General features: G+C 34.3%; 1 protein-coding gene across 8 annotated transcripts in view; it reads right to left on the reverse strand.

The window, feature by feature from the left end:
• EPB41L5 (erythrocyte membrane protein band 4.1 like 5) overlaps positions 1-13,272 on the reverse strand; it is a 132,132-nt gene that overhangs the window by 85,232 nt on the left and 33,628 nt on the right. For all 8 annotated transcript variants that reach the window (XR_013993545.1, XR_013993546.1, XM_081052013.1 and 5 more), the window contains 7 exons: positions 7,236-7,278; positions 6,185-6,263; positions 5,185-5,229; positions 4,952-5,004; positions 2,411-2,531; positions 2,186-2,273; positions 1,342-1,430 (listed from right to left, as the gene is read on the reverse strand). Coding sequence is in view for 6 of the 8 variants with exons in the window: in XM_081052013.1 (XP_080908139.1) it covers positions 1,342-1,430; positions 2,186-2,273; positions 2,411-2,531; positions 4,952-5,004; positions 5,185-5,229; positions 6,185-6,263; positions 7,236-7,278 (518 nt within the window). In the remaining 2 variants the exon portion in view is untranslated. The remainder of the gene's footprint in view (positions 1-1,341; positions 1,431-2,185; positions 2,274-2,410; positions 2,532-4,951; positions 5,005-5,184; positions 5,230-6,184; positions 6,264-7,235; positions 7,279-13,272) is intronic.

The following is a 13,272-nucleotide window of genomic DNA, read 5'->3' on the forward strand; positions in this document are numbered from 1 at the left end:
GGACATCTGGATGCGAAAACAAATGAAATACTACCTTCAACATTTTAAGGCAAAATAGTTTCAACCTAAAATTCAATTCTCAGCTCAATTTTCAAGAAAGCTTAAGAGAAGATTATACCATTTTAAGGCATCCAAGGATTCAAATAATTTACCTCCTCCATTCTTTTCTAAGGCAGCTACTTGCATATATACGTGTGTGTATACTTGTGTATATACAAATGTAGACCCAGAAAAGAGATAGCACTGGACAATGAGCTGTGAGAGCATCTGAACAGGGCTGCACGAGAGAAGTCCTTCACAGCAGGACATTCAGAGACAGCTGGCACAGGACCACTACCTGGAAGGGGAAGAGTGCAGGCAAGAGAAGTGCCAGGAGAGAGGGAATGAGAGAGGGGGCTTATGTGTCTAGGCGATGGCATTCAGTAGCAAGGGAAGGGTCTCTGCATTAGAGAGTTCTGAAGGGTAGTCGTGTTTTGCAGTCTTTCATAGCTACAAGATTTGTCCTATGTATGGCTAGTAGTTTGCAGTGGCATATGGAAACCAGACAGGTTCTAAATAGCTAAAAACATACTTATTAGGCTATGTGTAAAGCAAGTGGATGTGTAGGAATTTGAGCTAACAGCCCTGGCACGCTGTGGAAGAAGTAAACAACATAGGGGTCAACATACAGGGGTCATCCTCAGCCCACATATATAATACCAGTACACTACTAAAGTCTGTACCCCACTTCTGACACAGACAATAATGTAAACAGTATTTCCTGATTTCTAGCTTTCAGGACCAACTAGACAAAACCTGAAGAACTTAATTATGGTCATGAAATCTAAGACATCTATCCTTGCTGTAAAAGTAAAACACAAATACAATTTAAAAGTTTGGGTGATAGAAGTTGGGACACAGAAAGAGAAGCATAGCTTAAAAGGAGGAGTAAAAGAGTATCTTCCTTTTACACAATAAGGAGTAGGGAGTCAAGATTGTGGAACAAGAAATACTAAAAACAGTAACATAATTAGATGATGGGAATTAAGTGCCCATGTGAACATTTAATACATAAACATGATATTTATATTAAAACATGTAATTTGAAATAACTTGAAACTAATGGAAAATATGGATAGAAGTTTTAAAAATTGCCTGTGAGGAGTGGAACTAAAGATGGGTAGGAATATGACCGGAGACAGTTCCAATTCATTTACAAGTTTTTCAGCACTACCGTATTTGATTTCCAAATTCTATTTTATGTACTAACTTCATGTAAATGAAGTTATATGAAGTTTTCTATCTACATATTAAAAAAACCAAAACCAACAGATAGATATCTTTGACATTAACTCTGCTTACCAAAAAAATAAGCCAATTTTGGTCTCTCCTTCAAAAACAAGGACTCCTGTTGGGGTTAGTCCCAAGCTATAGTCATTTCCGTCTCTAGCCTAATTTAAGGAAAGCAAAATGTGTTAGCTTTATTTGCACAAAACAGGTTTCACATTTTCATGCAACTGTTTAATTTTATTTTTACATTGAATTATATTAATTATATACAGGTGATATTAATATGCAAGTTTTTTTTTAACAATTACAATATTCAAAATAACATTCTCAGGGTTATTCATGTATACGTTTAATTTGCAGCAACTGTTGAGGTATGTCTTTATGAAAATAGTTATACTCCCACTACAAAGAAAGCTCTTTCCATATTCTTCCTATATTCTACTCAACACTTAAATCACAAATTAAAAAACACACACAAAAAACTGTCTTTGTGGGAAAATTTAGCTACTTAAACTGAAAGTAACTTAAATCACTACACAAGTTATAATACAGCTTACCAAAGTCGTCTTAAGATACAAATTTTCAAGTTTGCTTCCTAAATTATTTTAATTTTTTATAGAGCCTACTCAGCTTACATGATATAAAATTATACGAATATGAAGTGAAAGGATAAAAAGTGGTTTAAAAAAACTACCAAAAAAAACCACACAGCTTAAAAGAACATACATACCTTTTTTGGAGATTTGGGTTGTTTCTCTTCTTTCTTATAAACAACCTTTATGTGAGGCTCACACATCTAGAGTACCCACCGCCAGCCCATGAACCTCCGCGGCCTCTCTCATATTGAAAAATTCCATAGTCACCTTGAATCTTGAAGGAATACGTTTTTTAAAAAGTATCACAACACAGTGCTTACCTTGACCACATGCATATCAACCCCATACATTTCTAGCCATTTGGCTTTATTCAGATAATTGGTTTCAGCTTGTGCTGGTGTCTGACCTCTGAAATAAAAAATAACAATTTTAAAAATAATAACATATGTAAAATGAATTCTGTACCATGTATAGAAATAGAAGAAAACAAATATGAGATCACTATGATGGTGATGTTAAAGAAAGTGTGAGCAAATGTCAAGTACCTGTATTCCTTCCATTTCTCAAAAATAGCCAGCTCCATCTCTTCAGTCTGAATGGGCAGGAACCTGAACTCAGATACAAGCTCCGGACTGTGCTCAGCAAGATCATAGTCACCAAGTTCAGCTGAAAACGTAAGTTTCACCTAGTTATATTTAGTTAATAACTTTATTTCCTGCTGAATCTTTCTTCAAAACCAATTTTACTAATAAATATCGCTAGTATTAGAAAGATTCTTTCTTAAACAACCAGGAATTCATAATACCCAAACCATTCCCAAAAATAAATCTAGCTTAGACTAACGACTCATCTGCCTATACACACAAATTACATATTTGTGATTGGTGGTGTACTTCCAATTAAATGTCTTTGATTTACTCATACCTTATAATGCTTAGCCTTTGAAAACCTTTTTCTAGACTTCCACAGAGAAATACCTTTTGACCTTATAATGAATAAATAAGAGATTTGTCAATCCTTAACAATTAGCTGGTATCTTTAAGAATCTAATATGCACAGAGCATGACATCATATACCACTACAAGACATGGTCTCTGTCCTCCTGGAACTTTGGATTACGAATCTTAAAGAACTAACAAAGAGTAATTGCTAAAATTTGGGGAGAAGGAAAGCAGTAGGAAAAGAACTAGACAATGCACAAACATTTATGTACTTATCTGTGGTTATCTCTGACCTGTGGGTCTAGGGAAGAAGGGGAAACATTCTAATGTTCTATACTTTATAACATTTTCCCTTAAAAGAACATTTTACTCATATTATTCCATTTTTATAAAAAAATCTAGCTGTGGAGAGAAAAAATATACATGAGAATTACCTTGAAATAATCATAAAAATGGTGATAACATTATTTATTGAGCACCTTGGAAAATATTACTGCACTGCTTTATTGCTGAAGAAATTGTTCTTCTGTTTGGACTACAATGTCTTTAAGAAGTGCCAAATCAAATATGCTACATAGTCACATCCAGGATATACACTACAATGGTACAGCAAAATTGAACTTGTGAGTATGAGGAAAAGCTAATAAAAATTATTCTAATAAAATGTAAAATCATATATGAGAAACAAGGAGCTCTTTTTATGAAGATTGGAGAAACACTTCAGCAAATTTATTCTTAAAGTCTTAATAGAATTTGGTAAACTATCAGACATGGGACAGAGATATATAAGACGTAACATGAAATTTGGAAGAATCCAAATTAATGGCACCACTGATTAAAGAGCAAGTAAGAAAGAAATTTTATTTAGGAAAAAAAATGTAAGTAGGGTTAAGAGATAATATAACAGTCACATGCATGAATCAAGCAGTAAGTATTTAGTGAGCAATACTTTGAACAGTGTTTTGTTAAATACACAAAAATGTATAAAAACCATATTTTTAAGAAGCATATACTTTGCCTATCATGAAAATTACACGAGACAAAGATAGACTATAAGATGAAATAAATGGTGTAACACAGATATTGGAAATGACAGCTTTTTAGTAGATCCAAGTTTTGGAATTAACAACATATAGGAATTTTTAAAAACGTAAAAAATGTGCTTTCAAGAAAGATGCAGGAAATTATATACTTTTGATCATTACAATATAGATAAAGGAATGTCATTTTTCCCAACTAGTTGATAGTCAGTAAATAAAAAAAGTTTTAATTTTATAGCCAGACTAGAACAATGGACGGAGGTAGGTAGATAACAATTTATATTAGTGGCATATTTTTGAAGTACAGAAATCTCCTCCTGTCACTAACTTGTCTATCATTAGGAAAATAGGCTTTCTTAAATAGTAGAAGCACAAAATGAGCAAAATATTAGATTTACCATAAAATGTTAAATATTTAGTCATTATTATCTATACAATGGCAAATAAATACTACTGATCTAAGAGGGGTTGAGGATAAATATGGAAATCACTCCTCAAAAAGCATAAATTATAATCAGAATATTTCTTTCCATTTTATGAACAAAGATTGAAATTCTAGTTTTACTAAAATGTCAATTTTTCAGAAGAAAATGCTTACGTTTAACCATATTTGATCAGTGTAACAAGGTACCAAAAAAATGAGATTTTTATTAATCTCATTTATTGGAAAACCCTTTTTTTATCCTTTAAAATAACCATCGGGAATTTTTAAACACTCTATTTCTTTCATGGATTCACTTAAGAGTAAGACTAAATGCAACCATGTGGTTATTGCAACAACTTACTAATATATTAATGTACTCTCTTTAAGGAGAAAAATTAGCCGAGGGTCCAGTTATAACATTTACTGAATAATCAAGGAGACAGCAATTTTTATTTGAAAACATTATAGATGGAAAAGGAGTAAATAAAGTAAAAGGGAAGAAAAAAAGGCAATGTTCTAAAAGAAGTGTAAAGATAAGTCAGAGTTGGATACTGATACAAATTACACAAAAACAGTGTTTCTCTTCTTGCACATCATTTTGAATCTTTTGAAATTCTCTAACTGAACACACGCTAGAGGAATTATGCTTTACTCCCAACAGTCAACATGAAAATTGCTTACCTTGAAGATTATAAGCTGCCAACTGAACTGCTGTATCAAAGGGACATTCTAATCTGAAACCAAAACACAAATTTGTTAAACAAGTCGATTTTACAGCCTTCATTTTAAGGTAAATGGAATTGCATACTTTACATTGACCATTTATTTTTCATACTTAACTACGAATTTATTTTTCAAAAATATTTTTCAACTACTCAAGAAAACGTGGTTTACCTTAAGCAACTAATACTCACTTTCCACTGAGAATATCTTGTCTTAACTGAAGAACAAATAAATACCTAAGAAAAACAAAAAGCACAAATTTAACTAAACAGAACAATCTACTGTAAAAATAATCCTACTCTTCTAATTTGAGAAGAAACATTCTTATAGAATTGTATCCACAATAAAGTCTGTAGGGGGGAGGGGAAGGAGGCAATAAGTATCAGGATGGTAGCATGTCCACAAGGTAACAGCAAGAAATGATAGGCCACAAAGTACAGTACAGACAAAAGGTTTAAGGCAAATTACTGAGAACGAGCTCTGTGAGCTGAGTTAACTTTACTCTGACAACGCAGCGACCTCATATGTGAAGGGACACAAGCATGTATATAACTATAGACTACAGCTATAATCTCATTGGCAGAATAGTCAAGAGGAAATCAGTAGTTTACTCACTAAATAGTATGTTGAATGAGTCTTGGATTTGCAATACAGTCAATGAGAAAGTACCAAGGAGGCAGGAAAATGTAAAAATGAGTATATATAACCTACTTAAAGCTTATCCAAAACTATTCAAATCAGAATCGCACATTTTTCATTAATCAATGGCACTTAATAGGTAAATAAAATCAGGAGCCAACTAAAATAACCTCCCAGTGGCCAAAGATAGATCATTTTGAACATCAATAAATATAGTGCTAATGTGTTGAAACACATCAGTCTTTTTAAAAAATCCATCAGTTGATAATGATACTTAAAAAAAAAAGAACTCACTAGTTACCTTTGGAGGACTCTAGGGAAAACTAGAGTTGAAAACTGATAAATAGAATAAAAGAAGAATAAATAGAAGAAAAGAATCTTACACGAAAAAGCACTGTCCCAAAATGAAATTGTCTGAGGTCTTGTTACCAGGGGCAAGAAATCCACTTCATTAGCTGTCTATAAACTGAAAGAATTATAAAGACAATATCCTAATATTTTAGCTAGCCTGACCAAACTTTAACTGTGTACAACTCTAGATAGTGGTCTTACCGGGTTAGCTCTTCACGAAGATTATTTGGTTCTGAGGAATAAAATTTAACTCGAAAATGCAGACAATAGGGTGAACCAACTGCCAAAAAAAAAAAAAAAAAAAAAAAAAGCTTTAATTTTTTTCATAACTACTTAAATAGTAAGAATTTTCAGTCAGTAAATTTGTCAAAATCCACTAAAGTGGGGACAGAAGATAACAGGTTATTGTGACAATATTTCAGGTTATAATGTAGGCTTGATTAAACCTAACACAAAAAGATGAATCAATAGTTTTTTTAAATGTACCAACCATCACATAGCAGTCTGTCCTCCCAAGAATAGATAGCTCTAAATTAATTCTAACAGTTCAGGGCCAAATACATCAAATAAAAAAGTCCTGACTGTGCAATCTAACAGCCCTAAAACTCTGCGGAGCTGTATTTCTTGAGAGCACAAAGGAATGCCTGTTATTAATTGCCCATGGCAAATCCTCCCACACACTTTCCAGTTCACTTCACCTACTCTGATAACCTCTATATTCTCAGTTATCCCATTATTTTGTAAATACAAGAGTTGGGGTGCCTTGAAAACTGTTACTACACAGGACAACATGGATTATGCATTGAACACTGGTATTTTCCCGACTATTGCTAGGAATAACACTGATGTTTTATGTGAATTGCCTCATTTCACTATTCTTAATTTTTTTAAAAAAAACTACAACCTTAAAGTCTCAAAATATTTTCTAGAGCAGGGCACATGCCAAAAAGGAAAATTCTAACATAAGAAATTACTAAATAAAAGTTAAGCATCTCATGGGTACTCAATCTCATTTGCAAGCTGCAAGCCTTTCTCTTGGAAACAAACCGTAAGGCACTTGAATCTAATTACCATCAATCCTGTATAACTTAGGGTCAGTACAGGAGATTGAAATTGTTTTTAGAAAGTAGAGATGCTAAGAAATTCATCTGAAACATGAATTTCTTATGTCCTCACTATTAGGAATCAATTATTAATATATAATTGCATATAATTCAATTTCCTTTTTTTCCCACAATTTTTTTCAACTTACTTTTAACTTGCTTTTTGATGCTCTTTGTACTATCCAACCAATGCTGAAAACAAAAACAAAAATTAATCAGTTTTCCAGCAGATGACAAAACTTAACATTTTAATTACTAAAAGTTCATTTTCATCATGCTTTTATTGATAACCACAAGGAAATATTTCATGAGAAAAAGGTGAGAGAGGAAATGAGAGGGCTATCTAACCAACATCGCCATGAGCTTACGTGTGATGCAGATGAGCAAAAAAAGACCTAAATCCAGATCTATGATTTCTGAGAACATTACCTTTGCTCTCTCAGCAACAAAGATGACATTCTAAATTTTGCCCTTGGTTTTCCTCAGATCTTAGGCTCTTTCAAAACTTAAAATTCAAAACTTAAAATTAAACAGAAGGCATCCTCATATTCCAGTGCCTGATTCATTATTAAAATAAAAATGTAAGATTTATTCACAGATCATAACGCCAAATTAAGTAAAATAACAAAATAGACACTATTCAGAAGACCTTGCACAATAAAATTATATTTTTCTCATAACCAAGGCCATATCTATTGAATGAAGCAGGCTTTGCTCCTTTGTTTTACAAGTAAAAAATGTTAACATTGTGACTAGCACACTTCTGGTTTCATGAATAACAACAGCCTTTTGATTTCTGTAACCTTCTCACTCTGAGATGTCCTTAACACATAGACCTGAGAACCCATTCCAGAGACTTCCACTGATAAACCCATTGCCAGAGTTCACTTCTTTTTATTAATCCCTTTATACCACCAAGTCCTAACAGTGACAGGAAGCACTCACCCCATTAAGATATACATAGGTAATTGTGTTCTCTCCAGCATGCCTACAATTCCAAGCACCCAAAACGACAGGAGTGCTCTTCTGCTCACTAGCGCAGAGCTAAGGAATCCAGTTTCAGAAATCCAGATAGAAGAGTGGGTAAACAAGGCTGCATTGTTAACAGACTTGTAACCATTTGCTTTTCTTGCCAATTATTTGCCTAGCCTCTTCCCTCCAGGCTCTCCCAAGATCCAACAGTGAAATTCACAGAACTAGCTGTATGCAAAGTACCTCTGCACATTGAAGTAAGACAGTCAGTAAACATTTCAAAAAGCAATGAAATAGTATACAATATTTTCTCTAGATTCCATGTGTGTAGGCTACTTAGCCTTTTAATAAATTCAGTTGGACATGCACTTTTAAGCATATTTCAATCTAGCAAATGTTCACTTTATACAGACCTCCATTAATAGAACGCTAGGCTAGCCAATAGGCAAGAACACAATTCAATCTACTTTTTTTTAAAAAATAGTTTTATTGGGGAATATTAAGGAATAGTGTGTTTCTCCAGGGCCCATCAGCTTCACGTCGTTGTCCTTCACTGGCCTATGTGGGAATCGAACCAGCAACCCTGTTGGTCAGAGCTCACACTCTAACCAACTGAGCCATCTGGCCCCCTCAATCTACTTTGTATTAGAAAAGATTTCAGCCTAGGAGAGCAAAAATTCCATCTACCATGGTCAAGCCCAACAATCCAATATCCAAAACTCCCAGATTTAATTGTGCAAAATACCTAATACAGTCTGATGCCGATCAACTACTCAGTGTGAAATCAAAGTAGTGCTCATGCTCCAGACTGTTTTCTCCCCACAACTGTGGATAGGGAGCTACCCTGTCTTCAGGTTTTATCTAGCGTGTTTCCCCGAAAATAAGACCTAGCCGGACCATCAGCTCTAATGCGTCTTTTGGAGCAAAAATTAATATAGGACCTGATATTATGTTATGTTATGTTATATTATATTATATTATACCGGGTCTTATATTAATTTTTGCTCCAAAAGACACATTAGATCTGACGGTCCGGCTAGGTCTTATTTTCGGGGAAACACGGTAAGTCAGAGAACGTTAAGACAATCTATATATCCAACAATAGTAAACTAGTTAAATAATGTATTTCAATATGATAGAACACCACGCAACAATTAAAATGAATGAAAGCAATACTTAAGGATCTGAAAAATTACTTAAAATATATTGTTAAATTTGAAAAGGCAGGTTACAAAATACAAATAATTTTGTCAAAATATACAAATTTGTATATATAAAATGCATTTTCTTTTGGACTAAGACAATCTATAACAAAACAGTAACCAATGTTATCTGAGGTAGTTAAGATTGTTGGTGATAATTTTTCCTTGTTGTTTCCTGTAATTTCAATTTACTCTACCATGAGCACAGACTGAAAACAATCATGAACCCCCTTATTTTAATATTTTATATAATATACTCACACAGTTTTATTTTTTGGCAATATTAAAAGGTATATAATAAACAGTCCCTTCAACCCCTGCAATAAGCTCCCCCACCATATACCTAATTTCTATCACCACATGCTCACCCCACCCCCCTCAAGGTGTTAGCGGTTTCTGATTCCTTCCAGAGTTTCCTTAAACAAAGAAGAAAAGAAGTGTGTGTGTGTATGCGAGTCTAAGTGTGTGCTGGTAAAGAGTAAAGAACATTAACAATAGACGGAAAATCAACAGGCTAAATATAAATTTTGACAGAATAAACTTTGAAGTGTATAAAGGAAACATTAATACCAGATAATACAAGATAGACCATTTATTACTTCAAGAACAACCTAAAGTCCTTCTTAAATAGTTATGTTAAATTTCTTCCAGTTTAAGAAACTTAGGGCTAGTCTCATAAATACTCCTTTAATCTCTAATTTGTACCCTACTATTTTTTAAGAAGCACATTAAACATAAAAGCATCCCAGTGAGATAAAGGATCAGAGTTTTCTCCCAAATAGGCATTTTAATAATATCTTTTCTACCTGCAAGTAATAACATCTAGTATCTGCACTCTTTTAAAACAACCCAAAATTCAGATGAAGCATCAAGCACATTTTAAAGTGAAAATTTAGGAGCTGGGGGAGTTCTGAGTGACATTCTTCTGGGGAAGGTCTGAGTTCATGTTGGTATATTCTCCAGTCTGTTTTCTTTCATCTCCTCCACATTCCAAGCCCAGGGACTGGAAAATTCAGAGCTCAGAGACAGGCACTGATAGTACTTCCCTTGATTCAGGACCTTCAGGAGTTGAGTTTAAATTACATTAGAAGATAAAGGTAAGAACATACAGATATAGATTCTTGGATGTTTAGTGCGAAACTAATGTGGTTCTGTTTCCTCATGGTAGTTGAAAAAGGAAACAAACCCCCTTCTAATCTCCTACTTTTAAAGTTTGGTTGATAAACTTATCAAAGGATGTACAAAGCCACATTTCTTTCCATTCTATTACACTAGGCATGAAAGAACAATGATTGACTTGTATGTCTTAAAATATAAATAATATGCAATCACAAACACAACAGATATAACTAAACCAAACAAAGACTCACCTAGGGAACTTCCAAAACACTAACATACACACACCCTCATTCCAGCCCCTATAGCCAAACGGTCTATAAACATCTCATCAAATGACTGAGCCCTGACTTCTAACTGCCTACATGGCTCTGCTGAAGAAAGACACCAGTACTTCTCAAAGAGCAAAGAGCTTAAGGCAGAGAAATGTTAACCATCTTTAAAAACAATTGCCTCTGCAAAAAATACTTTTGTGAGGAAGAAGCTTATGCTCTGAATTAAAGATTTGTTTTGAAGCAAATTTTAACATTTTAAACAGTTAACAAAACGTTTTTAAAAATCTATATGAAAACAGGACCAATATATTGCATTGCTGAAATCTAACTGAAAGCATTTCAATTTGGTCTAGATTCCATTATAAATTCTTCCTGGGTGATTACCTTTTTGGCATTGGTGTATTATAAGAAATTCCAATGAAGACTGAGATGAGCCATTAAAATATATTTTCCACTGTGCCTTTCTGTGCATTACTACTATACTCTTTTAGGATTCTTGCAGAAATGTAGGTAAATTAGGTAGATTATGTATTCACTCTCCAGAAATATATTCTCTCTCCAGAAATAAAGCACATAATCTATTTTGGAAATACCCTTTTTTACAGATCCTCCTATTTAGCAAATGTGTCTGTTACAATAATATACATATATATTTAACATATACATATTTATTTTTATATTTTTTCATTTCTCACTACTTATGGAATCCTATTGTTGTGTTAACTTCTCAGTTACAATCCAATCCACTCATCTGCCAACAGTGATAATTATTACCTCCTCTTTTCTAACCTTTATAACTTCTATAACTGCATTTGCTGGTACTATTATGAAATTAAACAGCATTGGTAATAATGGGCGTCTTTGTCCCCTTCCTGTCTTTAGTATGAATGCTACTAATTGTTTCTCTATTAACCTATGGTTACACCTTTTTTAAATATAAAAATCATTATAGAAAGAGAGTGGAACCACTGAGCAAGCAACAGATCTGTTCTTTATAGGTGCTGCCTGTTGGGCCACCTGTCTGCCCTGCACCCACCCCCACCCCTGAATATGGACACACCTTTCAAAGGTTGGCTAGACCTACATAGATAGAAATGTTGATTCCATACAGGCCAAAGTTCACTAGGTTTATTCAAGGTGCTGTGGGCTAGGAAGAAGAGCTTTAACAGGACACAAAACAGAAACAAACAAACAAACAAACCACATAAGAATTCTAGAGTATTATTACCTACCTGCACAACCTCAGATGAGTGAAGTCAGCAAGCCGCACTGGCAGCTTACCACATCATGCCTACAGTACGTGAAACAGCTGGATTCTAAACCTGGAACAAGAGTTGCCTCTTGCCTTAGCTCAATGATCTTGGCTTTGCTGTCAAGGGGATATACTGTTGCAGCCTCCAGCTTTGTACTCTTAAAACATTTACTCAGTGTTCCACTACACAAGTGTTTTCTAGCTCTCAGCTTTGGATCTAACACCTCTATTTCCGTGTGTGCCGAGTACTGTCTTTAAAATTAAATGCCCTACTGTACATGTGTGGGGGCGGGGGTATATGGGAAATCTCTGTACCTTCCCCTCAATTTTGCTGTGAACCTAAAACTGCTCTAAAAATAGTCAGAATTTAAAAATAAACATGGATTAACCAAGAAAAAAAAATTAAATGCCATAGACTTCAACTAATCAAGTTACTCATCTTTCTTCTGTGGTAAAGATTTCAATCTTATTGAATGTAGCTTCACTTAAGTGTACGATAAAGCAAGAACAGCATAAATGAAGGGTTAACCTGTTCCGCACTGGCACACATCACATCAAATCACATTCCATTGCCAAAAGCAAGTCACATGGCCAAACCTGGTATCAACTGAGCAAGAAAAGTATAATCCCCAGCAGAGGCAGGAAACAAACAATCCCATGACAGAACATGTACAAATAAGTTATATCAACTGATTCTGAATCATCCCTGCATTTCTGAGAATAAACATCACCTAATGATAATGCATTATTTATACTTTCAATACGCTACTGAATACAATGTGCTGACATTTAGGATTTTTACACGGAAAACAGGGAAGTTTAAAATATTATATGAAACAAACCAATAAAAGCTATCAACTCAATTTGACAAAAAGGCAAACTATAATTACTACTGACATGTTCAAGTTCTTTTTCTTTTTCCAAATATTAAGAGAAATGCCACTTGTGTTTTGCTTTTTCTGAAACATAAGTGCCTACAATCTACGTAACTCATTCCTCTTGAAAAACCAGACTGGAGTAGTTACAATTCTAAGTTCTAAATATGAACTTTACAAAACTTCACCAAACAGAGGTCACAAACATATAGGTCAAAAGGTTGAATCTTGGTCCAGAGACATGTTTTGTTTGGCCCACACTATATTTTTCTTGTTCTTTTAAAATTAATTTTATTGGGGCCAGCCTGGTGGCTCAGGCAGTTAGAGATCCATGCTCCTAACTCCGAAGGCTGCCGGTTCGATTCCCACATGGGCCAGTGGTCTCTCAACCACAAGGTTGCCGGTTCAACTCCTCGAGTCCCACAAGGGATGGTGGGCAGCGCCCCCTGCAACTAAGATTGAACACAGTGCCTTGAGCTGAGCTGCCCCTGAGC

Source organism: Rhinolophus hipposideros, assembly GCF_964194185.1.
Source record: "Rhinolophus hipposideros genome assembly, chromosome: 6".
Classification (NCBI taxonomy): Eukaryota; Metazoa; Chordata; class Mammalia; order Chiroptera; family Rhinolophidae; genus Rhinolophus; species Rhinolophus hipposideros.